The 15,836-nt window shown below is 33.9% G+C and overlaps 1 protein-coding gene across 2 annotated transcripts in view; it reads left to right on the plus strand.

Annotated features, from left to right (window-relative positions):
- Positions 1-15,836, plus strand: part of LOC150092916 (SH2B adapter protein 2-like) — a 217,258-nt gene that overhangs the window by 175,019 nt on the left and 26,403 nt on the right. Inside the window, exon 7 of one of the 2 annotated variants that reach the window (XM_090414173.1) lies at positions 10,575-10,688. The exons of the other annotated variant lie outside the window; for it this stretch is intronic. Coding sequence (XP_090270299.1) covers positions 10,575-10,670 — 96 coding nt within the window. The 3' untranslated portion in view covers positions 10,671-10,688. Of the gene's footprint in view, positions 1-10,574; positions 10,689-15,836 lie in introns of those variants that run through there. 2 annotated transcript variants of the gene reach the window in all.

Below are 15,836 nucleotides of genomic sequence, written 5' to 3' on the forward strand. Positions count from 1 at the left end.
TGTTGGTGCATCTTTGGTAAATGTGTGTTCAAGGAGGGCTATGATAAGTATTTAAGTATTTGTCTAAATGGGCCCTTCCTTGATGAGTCCTACAACTTCTCAGTAGGAAAAGGACTTACAGGAAGATCACTCTATATGGATTAATGCAGTTTGGAAGAAAATTTAATCTGGAGGAAAAATGATTATTGATATGAAATTGATAATAATATAAACTTAATCATGTAGTACTATCATAATACATAGTACTACATGGGATGATACAATCAAAGAAATAATCAAAAAGAAAAAAAAAGAAGCCTGTCACAAATGGTTAAGCAGTAAAAGATTAGAAGATGAAATAGAATATAAAAGAATAAGAGCCAGCTAAAAGAGAAGTCAGAAAAAGACATAGAGAATCATGGAATAAATGTGTTTCTAATTTAGAACATGATTTATATAAAATAAGATGCAATGTATATAAGATTTTGAAACACTTAAATGCAGATACCAAAGAAAACATAAATGCTCTTGGGGGACCCTGTAACCCCCTAGAGAGCATGTCCCCTAGGTGGCGGATAGGGGAGCCCACCATGTGTGTGTACATGTGCGTGTGTGTGTGTGTGTGTGTGTGTGTGTGTGTGTGTGTGTGTGTGTGTGTGTGTGTGTGTATATATATATATGATGGGGTGGTCCGAATATACTGAATAAGGACTCGTGGACCAACAGAGCCATAAAGGGCAATTATCTTGATTGTAAGGGAAGCGGCACTCCCATGGACCCCTAGCTGGATCTATCCTCTCCTTCTTCTACTTTGAGGAAGATCCACTTACTTTAATCTTTCCTATAAGGCCTTATCAGCCAACTCTTATTTTATGACCCTTATGCTATTAGAGTACTCGAGGGCCATGGAGTCTTTTCATTTCTGACCTTACAACTATGCCCTCTCTATAAACCTTACTATAATTCTTCTATAATCTACTCTTTCCCCTTCAATATACCCTATTCCTCCTATGGGTTTAAATTCGGAAGAAGGCTAGTTCATACCGCTGAACTATTCCATCGTCAGGCTAGTCCCCTGACATGGAGAACATAATCCTACCTGTAAGCTGACAGAAAAAGATAATTGGATTGAATCTATGGGAAACGACCCTGGAATGGAAAAGGTAAAACGAAAATGGAAACGACAAAATATAATACACATAGCAAACTGGAATGTAAGAGGAATAGCATATAAAGAAATAGAATTAGACCAGTTATTAAATGAAAGAAATTTTAAAATAGCAGTAATCACTGAAACAAAAAAGAAATTAAAAGGAACTATGAGAACTGAAAATTTTAATGTGATATACAGAGACCAAACAGCACAAGCAGGAGTCATGATTTGGATTCATAACTCCCTTTCAAAACAGTTAAAACATTATAAATTATGGAATGAAAGAATAATAGAATCTAGAATAAAAATAGAGGCTATTTAACAATAATTGGTTTATATGCCCCAGAAGAAGGAAGAGAACAGGATTTTGTAATCAGCTACAAAACATATATATTAAAATAAATAAAAATGATTACATAATTTTAGCAGGAGACTTAAATGCAAGGGAAACACGAAAATTAATAATAATATAAGAATACATGGAGAACACACTCTAAACAGAAATGGTAAAAAATTGATTGACTTTGTAGTTTATAATAACCTAAAAATAATGAATTCCTTCTATACACATAAAGACATACATAAATATACTTGGGCAGCAAGAGGATGGAAATCAATATTAGATTACTTCATATTAAATGAAAAGACATCAAAATTTTCACTAGATGTTAGAGTTCACAGAGGATATGAAATAAGCAGTGACCACTTCCTTGTTAAAATAAAATTAAGATTACCACCTAAATGGCTATAAGTAACAAGAACAGAAAGAAAAATTGAAACATTTGTTTATAAAACGACTATTGACAAATGTACAGTGGCTATATGAACAAAGAATTTACCAATATCTAGATAAAATAAAACAAAATGAAGAAATAGAAATAGAATGGCTTAATATAAAAACGATACTAAATGCAGCAGCAAATGAAAGCTTAGGAAAGACCAAAAAATTCAATAAAAGAAAAAAACTGAAGATCTGGGATGATACAATCAAAGAAATAATCAAAAAGAAAAAAGAAGCCTATCGCAAATGGGTAAGCAGTAAAAGATTAGAAGGTGAAATAGAATATAAAAGAATAAGAGCCATATCTAAAAGAGAAGTCAGAAAAAGACATAGAGAATCATGGAATAAATTTGTTTCTAATTTAGAACATGATTTATATAAAATAAGACCCAATGTATATAAGATTTTGAAACACTTAAATGCAGATACCAAAGAAAACATAAAATTAAACACTGAATTGAAATTAGAAGAATTTCTAAATTACTACACAGAACTGTGGACAGACAAATATTTTAAAAAAGACAACTGCCAAACAATTAACGAAAATGAAAAGGAAATAACCGAAGAAGAATTGGAAATCAGCCTGAAAGAAACAAGAAACGGAAAATCACCTGGAGAAGATAAGCTAGGTTCAGAACTATATAAATACGCAGGAACAAGATTCAAAGAAAGACTCTTATTATTTTTAAATAAAATTTACTCAATTGGTATCCCCCCAATAGAATGGAAAAAAGCAATTGTGATTCCTATCTTTAAGAAAGGTAATAGAGATGACCCTAAAAACTTAGAGGTATCAGTATACTAAATTCCTGTTACAAAATATATAGCAGAATCTTAAATAACAAACTAATGAAATATTCCGAAAACTTTATTCTAGAAGTACAGAATGGATTTAGAAAAGGATGATCATGTATAGACCCAGCCTTTTGCCTAAAATTAATAATAGAGAAAAGAAGAGAATATAATTTAGAAACACATATTGCATTTATTGACTTTGAAAAAGCATTTGACAAAGTTAAAAGAAACATTATTTAACATATTAAAAGAAAGACAAATACCAAATAACATCCTAAAAGCTATCACAAGTATATATGAAAATAATCAAATACAAATAAGATTAAATCATGAGCTATCATATACAAGAGAGATAAACCAAGGGGTCCGACAGGCATGTCCCCTCTCAGCAACTCTTTTTAATATCTACTTAAATAAAATAATAAAATGGAGTAAAAATTTACATCAAGGAATTAAACTTTCTCCTACAGTTAACTTAAACACTCTCCTCTTTGCCGACGACCAAATAATAATTACAAATTCTGAAGATAACTTACAGAAAGCTATTTTAAATCTAAATGAGATATTCAAAGATTATGGTATGATAATATCAACAGAAAAATCAAAAACTATGGCCTTTAAAGGACAAGGTCCAGCAAGAACTAAAATAGTAATAGATAACAAGATCTTAGAACAGGTGAATTCGTTTAACTACCTAGGATGTGTGATCACATATGAAAATGAAAAAGATATAAACATAAAAATTGCAAAATATTTAAAAATAACAGGTGTAATTAACTCTATATTTAAACCAAACCTAGTTCAAAAACAATCCAAACTAAAAGTATACAATACATTAGCCCTACCGGTCTTAATGTATGGAAGCGAAATCTGGACAATAAAACAAAAAGACAAACAAAGATTAACTACAGCAGAAATGAAGTTTATGAGAAAAACTGCAAGGTATACCCTATTTGATCACAAAAGAAACGAAGAAATTATGAAAGAATTAAACCAAGAACCAGTAATAGAAAAAATTAAAAAATATAAACATAAATGGATGGAACACATTCAAAGAATGAAAACAGAAAGATTACCAAAACAAGCCTTAAAGTACAAGCCATTAGGAAAAAGAAAACCAGGACATCCTTTTAAACGATTCAACGATGACTTCTAAGGCTGGAACAGGCCATGCTAGGCCTAAATCCTTGATACGATTGATGATGATGATGACTACATGCCTTGAAGATACATAACAGAAATTTTATGATGATAAAATTCTAATTTTATATATATCCTCAAAATATATATATATATATATATATATATATATATATATACAGGGTGTTCGGGATAAATTTGACAGTTTCGTAAGGAAAAAGAAAATCTTCTTTGTATCTATTAAATTTAATGAATTGACAAAAAAACATTACAGGCAGAGTTAATTACAATACTATCAACAAGATTTACTCAAAATAACCACCATTAGCATCGATCACAGCTTCAATTCTGCTTCGGAACCTCGAACAAGCTGATGCTACAGTCTCCCTGGGAAGGGCCGCAAAAACTGCTTTAATTTTATCCATTAACTGGGCTTTTGTATTACTGGAAGTGCGATTGGTGTCTTTTTCAACTGCGCCCCATACAAAATAATCCATGGGGTTAAGGTCTGGGGAGTTTGGAGGCCAAACATTTGGACTGGTGAAGTCGTAGAAATTTTCAGACAACCATTTTTGACTTTTCCCAGAGGTGTGGCAAGGGGCCGAATCCTGCTGCCATACATACGGCCTACCATTGGCTACCCTTGTTATCCAGGGCTTGACTACAGTTAGCAACTCCACGAACAAAGCCCGAATTCCAATGCCAGGGTTCTTCAACACCTGTTCCTGCAGATTTGCGAGGAATTCTGCTGTACGAACGCAATCAGATCGTCTGCTAGGGATCTTTCTTCTTGCTACATCCTCGTAGTCACCATTGCAAGTCTCTAGTTCATGCTTGATTGTTTTTACTGTATTCAGGGAGCATTGGGCAGCAGTCGTAATATCCTTATTTTGATGGCGGGCACGAATCATCATGATACAAGTTATTCTCTTCCATGATTCAGGTGGGTTCCAGCTATCCATCCTTTCTGACATCTTGTATATGAATGAAGAAGGGTCCAAACTTTTAAATGAAGAGAAGTGTGTGTTAATACATGTAACTTACGGAAAAATATAATTAATTATAAATATGTCAAATTTATCCCGAACACCCTGTATATATATATATATATATATATATATTCTGAACATTTATTTTTTTAATTCTAGGTATTTTCTTCTAAAATGATAAATATATTTTGCTTATTTCTTTTTATTAAACATTACTAATACGAAAATGAGTATTTCTTCATTGCTTACATTATACTGTCATTGTAGAACATGAGTGAGTTATTAACAATAATAATATTAACAATATAAATGTAATTTACATTTATATAATTTACACATACACTGCATATCCATTATGTGTTTTACATATAAGGTGCTATTCAGAACCACCTAGCCTTGGCCATAAGGGATGCATGTGACTGTCAGTGTAACTTACCACAACACTTGGTGATGTTGCATCTTGGTGATGAACTGCTATATACTACTACCATTATCTCCTGCAGTAGTAGTGTAAATACTGCTTAATTATTAGTTGTCTGGAATTTTCTAAATGACTGATGTGTTAAAAAAAAAAAAAAGTAACTTTGCATTATCCAAAAGCTGTCTTTAGGAAAAGGTCCTTTGCATCAAGAAACCGATGCAGGTCCAGTGAAACATTGCTAGCATGATGATTGTTTGACTGACATAGTTTGCATTTGGAATTTGTTCCTATTAATTCAAACCCTTAACCAGCAGTATTACTTAGGTATCATTGCTTCTTTTGATAAACTAGACATCAGCATCCATCTCTCTTGGTGCATGTATAATTTAGTTTATGAAGTTTTTAAGTCCTTAAGGAAAGAACTAATTAATGGGTTAACTTACAGTGAAGATATACACTTAAGGTCTTCCCACATTACCTCCAAGCAGCATCTTGATTATGAACATCATGGCAGCTAGTTTTATGTGTTTTTTACTTTTGCAGTGTACATAATTTACATGTACAGTGTATGTGTAAATTATATAAATGTAAATTACATTTTCTGTATGTAAATGTAATTTACAGTGTACAATAACATACAATGTTGAGATTTTGTGTGCCATAAAAATCATCAAGAATTATCTTTTTTGTGATATAAAAAATATTGATGTTCTTCTCATCAGGTAATTTTTAAAAAAGTTATTAGAAAAGCTGTTTTTTCATTTTATATTTTCACATTAAATTAATGCTTTCACACAAAATTTTTCTACATTTTCATTTTCAAGCAAAATAATATATATATTTGATCATTTTACTTTGACAAGCTGTATCTGAAAACTTTATATGTAAGCTCTCTTCTCTCAAAAAAATGAAAATCTGAAATATTTCTAAATGAACTTTTTAGAGTATACTAATGTAGCCAGTTAAGACCATATATCAATGATCTTTTATTAACTTTAAGAGGTGGGTATATTATACTAGACAAATTACATCCTTGTTTTAAGTCTTATCTAAGGTATAAGCAAAGTTTAAATGTGAATCATCTCCATGACTACTCTGTATGTAGAGACTATTGAACTCACATCAGTTGCTAAGTATTCTTTGTACAAAAATACTTAGGTAGCTTCTTGTCAAGTAATATACTTTTATAATCAAGTGAAAAAACTTCATACAACTTGATCTGTTTAAGCATTTGGGGGAAGGGGTACTGTATACTGCATTATGTTTAGTACTATATATCTTATATAGTACTAAATATATATTTATTATAATTTGAAAGTGTTATAAACTCCTTATAACACTTTCAAATTATGACCAATGCCTATTTATATGATTATTATTACACCTTCCTTGGAATTGGCAGACTCATCATGGGAGGTTAACTCAATTGACAACATATTTATCATACTGAATCTTAAAATCCTTAACACCCCTGCATTAACAATATATTCTGGTAATGAGTTCTGTTCACTCACAATTCTCCATGTAAAAAATATACTCCTCACTATAATATAATGCAGCACTTCTGCATAAGCCAGTTTTAGCAACATGATGCTGCCATTGATCAACAGATGCACACTATTCATGGATTCGGTTTATTTACGATACCTTTGCTCACTACATCTGTGTTTTGCTGTGAACTGTAAACTGTTTATAACTATGATTTTATTTTATGACTGTTAATAACAGCAGAATTAAAAGTAAGGGTGCTGTTGCTCCATTGAAAGAAGACATGTAAACCTATTATATTAAATACTAATATTATTCAAGGTTAACAACACCATATACCAACAATTAGAAGGCCTAGCAATGGGAAGCCCACTATCACCATCTTGTGCAGACCTTTTCATGGAAAAACTTGAAAAAGAAATTCTCTCTCTGCAATCTCTCCAAGACCATCTACATGGTGGAGATATGTGGATGATATATTCATCATATGGCAAGACAGCTTAGACAACCTAAAATCGTTTGTGGATAAAATCAACTCAATGCATAGCAAGATAAAATTCACTCTGGAAGTAGAAAACAACAACCAACTGCATTTTTTAGATATCTTGATAAAAAAACAACCTAACAGTGTCAAATTATCCATTTACAGAAAACCCACAGAAGTATAGTGAAGATGAAGATATCTTCATCTTCACTATACTTCAAACCATCACAAGTCACACAAACTGAGTATTATCCACATGTTGAAACATAGAGCCAAAAAGTTTATATCAGAAGAGGAGGATACACAGAATGAACTCTCACTAATAGCTAACACATTATCACAAAATGGATATCCTCAAAACATCATCAAAAAATATCTATACAATGACAACCCCAGACAAGAAGAATCCTGCCGTCAGCACATTTCTAAGAGCCCACAACATCAGAGTGGTCTTCAAACCAACCACCAACATCAGACAAGTTTTAGGATCTCCAAAAGATAAAGTTCCGTTCTACAAATATCCAGGAGTATATTACATTCCCTGCTCCTGTGGTCTTGCCTACATCGGACAAACTTCACGAAGTTTAGAAATTAGACAAAAAGAACATGTTGGTGATGTAAACCACAACAGAAGCATCTCTTCCGGCTTAGCACATCTTTCTGCATGTCTAACCACACGATAGATTGGCAAAACAGCTCCATGCCATATCTTGATGACGACTACAGGCATCGTGTATTTAAGGAAGCCACAATAGTACTAATAACCGGTGGAAATACTAATATTATATTAATTACAATTATTAAATTTAATAATTTAACCTTTATTGAGGTCTCATCAGTGGAATCCAGACTCAGGAAGTTACCAAGGTTGAATTAATGCAGAAGTCATATATTTCTCATATAATGAGGATGATCAGCCTATTTTCCACCCACTACAGGGTGAAGGGCCTCTCCCATTGCAGGAGAGTTGGGTCTACTTCTCTCGTGGTGACCCAGTCATCTTGGAAGAGTGTTTATTCACTTGTATGAATGAATGAATGAATGTATGAAGGTGGAAGACTATCACAAACATCCATGCCCAGGCGGGATTCGAACCTACAGCCTCTTGGCTGGAGAGCAGATATGCTAACCACTTGACCAACCAGGCCAGCATTTCTCATATACAAGTAGTAAAAAGGTGTATATCACCTGATTATTAAAATACTTTGGGCTTTATGAAAAAATATGAAGTCATCAACCTCTGTATACAAGTAGCCGAGTCTTGAAGGTACTTCATGCACAAACTTTGTTTGCTTCATGCACAAACTTTGTTATTCTTGGATAAAAGATTAAACAAAGATATAATTTCTTGGCAAGTATTATTTACTGTGTTACCAAGTGAAAAAAAAACTTTCTACAGTGATTCCACTAGGTCTTCACATAATAAGACTAATTATCTTATCTTTCACACACACACGTTGCTTCTCCGATGTATTGAAAATCAGCTTAAATTACAGCATCTGATCATTCCTAGATTGTGGGGTTACACATATTTACAAAGCCAGAGTACTATAATTCCCAATAGAAGACAGCATAAAATCAGATAAACCTCTAAACTATATTCAGACTCCTTGAAAAATTAATTACGATTTGTTGAGAGAAATCAGACTGTCTGACATCCAAATCAATTCATGAGACATTTTAGTCAGTTAAGGCATATCTTTGTTCACAAGCATTCCAGTTGAATTTGTTACTCTTCTCCTAGAAGATTATTTTTTAGCAGATTCCAGAAATTCTTTCCAACATTGCCTTTAGTCTCTTCTTCTTCTATGGACTCTCTCTACTATTTTCTCCAAATACTAATTATATGTAAAAATTCAAGAAAAAAGCTTTATCACAAGTCACCTTAAAGCAATGTGTGATGGCAATACATGGATGATATATACATTGATGGGAAACATATCCTGAATGACCTAACCAACCTTCATCAAAAATTCATTTCACACTAGCAACAGGTAAACTTCTGTTTTAGACAGAGGATGATAATTGAGGGGGGAAAATGAAGTTAATCTTCTCTTCCAACAGTTACTTCAAAATAAATATTCAAGAAAGATACTCGATTAGTGTCTTTCAGGACACAAACTAACATGTATGATCACTAAAGTCAAATATGACGGTTCCATTTCAAACATGACGGCATAGTTTCTAAACACACACCCTAGTTTTTAAAACAAATCAGCATTCAAACTGCTTTTAAACCTACAGAGCTTCCTGTATCTCCAAAATTGTCTCCTTTGATGCAAAGCATACTTCAGTCAAATTGGAAGTTTTGAAATCCATAAAAAGAACACTTGAGCAATGCTGAAAAAAAAAAAAAAGGAAATGTTTGCAGAACACCATGAAATGGATTTGTCATCCATCTCCTTTCTATATATAGAAGGCAACCTCCTGTTTAAGGACTTTCAATGAATTGTTTCAAGCCATCAGTGCATCTTGAACAGAAACTAGTTTCATTTCTACATAATGTTTGGAAGTCTCTTACATGCCCTTGTAATATATCAGATATCCATTATGCTAGTATTCATCTGAACACTATTCACAACTGTGAACAGCTTACACCTGATATGGCAAATGATTCTTGTGGGTAATTTGCACTGTAAGGCTATAATTTTCAAAACATAACCATTGGTTGGAGTGTTCAGGTGTATTTTATATATTTCTATAATACATTTTATCAACTTACTAAAGATGACAACAGCAATGGTTAGTGAAACACGTTGTAGTTTGTTTCTATTAAATGTATATGTGAACAGGGCTGCACTTATGTACAGGCACATGAGGCTAGCTGGGAGCCCAAAAAATTAGGGCCAATTTAAGGGTCCCAAACTACGAGAGGATTCCACAGAGCACTCTAGTGCATTGAGCCCCACCCACCTCGAAGAAAGTGTCAGTACAGCCCTGCAAGTGACATAAAAATTCTTCGTTAATATTTCTTATACCTTATAATTTTTCTTCAAACATTTGCTAATAATTGAAAGAATTGCTTGATATGAGTTTCATTGGCTCAAACATTGCAAAATTTTCTTTAGTATACCTAGTTTACTATACCTAGTATACCTAGTATACCTAGTTTACTATACCTAGTTTAGTATACCTAGTTTAGTATACCTAGGTATACTGTTCTGGTATACTTTAGTATACCAGAACAGTATACCTAGCATCTATTGCTTCTAAGTACTGGAGCTTGCAATATATACAAGGGTGGTCTGAAGAGTTGTCCTAACAAAGAAAAAACGAATTTATAATTTCAAAATTATTTTTATTTTTCAACATAATCTCCCGTAAGACTAATACATTTATTCCAGCAATGCTCCAGTGCCATTATCCTGAAAATATCCCTCTACAGCTGCAATCATTTCTTGATTCAAAGAAAAATGCTGATCAGCGATGAAGAGTTTTAGTTTTGGGAAGAGATAGAAGTCAGAGGGAACCAAATCTGGAGAATAGAGTGGATGTTCCAACAATTCATAGTGCAGATCTCTTAATTTTCCTATTGCCGAAACACCTTTGTGGGCAGCTGCATTGTCCTGATGAAAGATATTTTTCTTCTGCAAACTGGATCTTTTCTCACAACTTTTTTCGTCTAGTCTGGTTAAAAGATCGGAATAATATTACCTGGTTATTGTTTTGCCCTTTTCAAGATAATTAATAAACAAAATGCCTTTAGCATCACAAAACACCAATGCCATGGCCTTTCCTGCTGATGGAGCAGACTTTGTCTTTGGTGTAGACAACCAGCTTCTGTCCACTGCTTTGACTGCTGTTTGGATTCTGGTGTAATGGTGAATCCAAGTCTCATCTATTAGTAATAAATCGATGCACAAAATCAGTTTTATTCTTGTTAAAATGCTTCAAGCACAGTTCAGAGATTTTCATGCGAGTGCGTTTTTGATCTGTTGTGAGCACAGTATGTTCATCTTGTGCAAAGCTTTTTCATTTGTAATTCTTCATGTAAAATATATCCTACACGTTTTTTTCAGATGCCTATAGTCTCAGCAATTTCACGCAGTTCGACTCGCCAGTCATCCAATTCCATATCATGCACTTCATTAATGATTTCTGATGTTGTTACACTTTTTGGACATCCTTCATATGGATCATCTTCAAGACTGGTACAGCCACGTTTAAACTCAGCAGCTCATTTCTTAATTGTTGAAAACGAAGGAGAAGAGTGCCCATAAACTTTTATGAAGTTTGAACGAATTTCTTTTGCCGTTGAACTTTCTTTTACAAAGAATTTTATAACCGCACAATACTCAATTTTATCCATTTCAAGGGATACAGACAACACTTTTGCTTCAGACAGCTGTATAAAACAAACTACATGATAGAATGACTTGCAATTTCACATGGATGCTTATGACAAATTTACCAACTTAGAAAAAAAAAATGTTGCCGATAGTGTTGGCATCTATGGTCAAGGCTGAGAACTCTTCAGACCACCATCATCCTTGCAACATAAAATTGACTGCAAGTATTTCAACATAGTGACATTATATATTTAAAGAAAAATTAATACAACAGAATACTTATGTTAGAAGTTTTATTTGCATAAGCTTTTCATTCCAAGTATCATGGACACCTTTGGTATCAATTCAAAAAAAACAAAATAAGGCATAACCTAAGAATTAACAATGAGAATATGCTAGTCACATGAAAATAACATACTGTGGAATAAATTCTCCTTAAATCTACACCTCCCTTACCTAATCTTTTGTATCCACACCTCAAAATATGTTGCATTTAACATGTTCATGCCAGGCTGTGTCTCGTGCTTTGTTCCACTAATATAGCACCAGACACATCCTAGCATGAATATGTTAAAATCGAATAACAATTTTGTAATTTTAAAGGCTGATAAGAGAAAAGCAATTATGATTCAAGATAGGAAAAAATACTATAGAAAAGCTATTTTTAATACTGTGTGACTACACCCCTTTTTTGTATATATAAAATTTGTTTTTATATATACATATAAAATATGTATGTATAATACCCCCTCCCCCCACAGACGAAAGGTTGCATGACTATAGCATGTTAGTGTTGTGTGTGTGTGTGTGGGGGGTAATAGAAAAAGAGGGTAACAAGAAAGGAGGAATCTGTTCATATTTTTTTAACAGTTGAAGGTTTTAGGAAAGGTAGAGACAGAGGAGGCTGTTTCACAGAACATAGTAGATGGACTACGCATAGACAGAATTAAGTGTTGTTGATGATCCATAATGGTGATCCTCCCTGTGGGGCACCTGTTCATGATGAAGGGGACTTCTCATTGATTTACTCTCCTTATTTTTTTTTTATTTTATTTTTATTATTTTTTATTTTTTTACTCTTCTTCCTGTATTCTTTGCTCTACTTCTCCTGCGACTTTTTTACTATCCTTTCTTTCAGAGCACCATTACTGGGATCTAACACCTTGCTGCTGCCATGCTTTCTATATCCAGAAAAGGGGATCCTGGTAATATTGCACTACTTTGATCCTCCGCTTTGGCAAGATGGGCAGTCCTGGATGGCCCAGGATCATTTGGCTAATGGGCTTTCCTGCAAGGGTCAGTGGTGTTGCAGTAAGTCTCTCAGCCTATAGTCTGAGAGTCAGGATCCAAGACATGCTGTGGTGCTGGTCAGTGGGTGTCCATGTGTGGCAGCGCCGATGCTGCACCAAAAACTCCTTCAGCATGAATTCATCCTCAAATGTTTCAGGGGGGTCCTAACAAAGTCCCAACCAAGTACTGATACTGTAGACAGTGTTTAGTAAAAGAAGTAAAAAATAAGATATATGATGCTAAGTATAAATGTACCATTGTTTTTGATCCATGTAACAGGTGAAAAGCCAGTAGGGAAAATGTCGCCCTTCTTTATTCAAAAGAGTTTAGAAGGGCTGGCAGAATCTCTCAAAACTGTTAACAAATTAAATTCTGATGATATTCTTGAAAACACCGTGTCAGCAATGTTCTGAGAAACTACTGGAAGCAACATCAGTGGATGGAATACCAATCACAATAACACCTCATAAAACACTCAATTCTTGTAGAGAAGTAATATCATAATAGGATCTCCTTGATGTTCCTGATGAGAAGATATGTTCAGAACTTAAAGATCAGAGAATGACAGATGTGAGGTGCCTCCTGATATGTAGGGATGTCATTATACAACGAGGAAGATCATCCTTACTTTTGATACACCTAAGCCTCCAACATCTGTAAAAACAGGATCTCGACTGCCCTGCTAGATCGTGCATCCCTAATCCATTAAGATGCTTTAAATGTCAGAAATATAGGCATGTCCAAAACTGCCTGTCTTGGATGTGCCTGGTGTAAAAGTAAAAAGCATGATACCAAATCTTGCTCTGTTAAAAAGCTAAATGTGTCAGCCATCATGAAGATCATCCAGCTTACTCTCGTGCTTGTAAGAGTGGAAAGATGAAAAAGAAATACAGAAAATTAAAACAGAACAAAATATATCATATCACGATGCAAAAGGGAAGTTAACCACTCTACACCTATTTTGAGATTCTCTTATGCTGAAAAATTGACAGCTAAGAAAATGTCAACAGCATCTCAAACACATATCTGTTCCACCATCTGATAATTTCACCATATCTGAACTTTATGATTACAAGAGCTTCTTTGTTGAGTGCATTAATCGGATGATCTATGATCTTGTTCCAGAGACAACTCCAAAAATGGTTCCATTCAATGAGAACCCACTTGTCAAAAAAATTATGACAAAGATATCACTTAAAAGATAAACTACCAGACACCCCAGTGTATATTTTGATATCCACTGAAAGTAAATTAAACTTGTCAACTAACCCTGACATATCAGATGTATTGAATAATTTACCAGAGGAAGAGATGGACACTGGCTGTCCATACTTCCCAAAAACAATTGATAAATATAAACCTAATACAGATAAGCCCTTACTCTCCTGAAAACCAGACAAGTCTGTAAAGCCAAAACAATAGGAAAATTTTATGATGGAAACGTTGTGGTTTTCACCAGAATATTGTTGAAATCAAGATTTTGCAGACCTGACCTTAAGGAATTTTACCGTTATACACAAGGACAGATGTGGAGGTGGTCCTGCTGATGGAGAAGTATCTATCCTAGTGGGTAGTCATACTCCTTTCTATCACGTCTAAATTAATACTGCTCTGGAAGCAGTAGTGATTCACCTATCTGTGGGATTTCTTATTACAGTGTGTTCAATTTATTTACCACTGAGTGCTGAGTCAAAATGAAATTGATCTTGGTAACCTTCTCTTGTAACTGCCTGAACCCATACTTCTTATAGGTGACTTTAATAGTCACATCTGTGGGGTAGTGCCAACACAAATAGACAAAGTCAAATCATTGAAAAAGAATCCTCGACAATAATGACCTCTCCCTTTTGAATAACAGACTAAATACGTTCTTCCATGTGCCTACTCACTCATATTCTGCAATCGATCTTGCAATCTGCTCTCTTTTCATTCTTCCACTGCTGGGATGTCGAAGAGAACATATATGGAGGTGATCACTTTCCTGTTCTTCACACAATGTCTTTACAGTAACCATGTTCCCTTACATGGATGTCAATACGGTGTTACGTTGTTACTTTCCACTAATTTTCTATCTTTATTATCTCTATAATCGCTATTATCTATTCTACCATCAATAATAAGAAATACAATAAGAAATTTCTATCTAGGGTTATTTCGTTTTCAGATACTGGCAAAATTTATATTATGCTGTGCCAGCCAGTATCCTATAACAGAAGAGATTCTTGTTCAGGGAAACAATCCTAGATCTTAAGGCATACGCACTTCATTACGGTCTTATAGATTTCTGGTACTGGCAGTCGTAACCTGTAATCTATCTTTATATACCTTCTAAATTCTTCCCACTAAGGTTCTATTTTATAAGTGGTAATTTGATCTCGTAATCAGGCATGACTCAGGCAGAAGTAATAAAACATGTTTATTGGAATTTTAAGACATGTACAACTAAGATGAATCATATATTCAAAAAATCTCAATTTCATACTAAATAAAGTTTATGCTAAGGAAGTTAGTACATTCTAAGTTAGTCAAACACACTTAGTTCCAAATTATTAATCAAACTAGATAAGGTAGAAAGCAAACACAATACCACATAAACTTATGATCCCTTTCCACATGCCACTCATTAATTATATATTATACATTCTGGTGTTACTCAATTACAGGCTATCTGCAATCTTAATTTCCCCATCAAACTCAGTCATACTCAAATGTGTGAATCGCTTCCGAACAATTCTTTTGTTCAACAGAAACTAGTTATTCCAAATATGCATTCTCACTAAAGTTCTCTAATAAATTGTCCACATCTTAAGAAAGAAAATTGCACACAATTTTCTTTCTTCTAATACTTCCAAAACATATAATAAAGTTCTCTACATTCTTTCTGGAGGTCTAGTCGCTACCATGTGTTGGTTCTGGTTACCTTCCGATTAGTCTGTCTCTGTGCCTGGCGTTGTGGCTACATCATCCTTGAACTACTGCCGAACATGAACGTGGTTCTGCTGCGTCTAAGGGAATTTTCTCTGCTCC

The sequence above is a fragment of the Typopeltis vanoorti genome, chromosome 24 (genome assembly GCF_054136105.1).
Source record: "Typopeltis vanoorti isolate ZY-2024b chromosome 24, IOZ_Tvanoo_1.0, whole genome shotgun sequence".
In the NCBI taxonomy this organism is placed as follows: domain Eukaryota; kingdom Metazoa; phylum Arthropoda; class Arachnida; order Uropygi; family Thelyphonidae; genus Typopeltis; species Typopeltis vanoorti.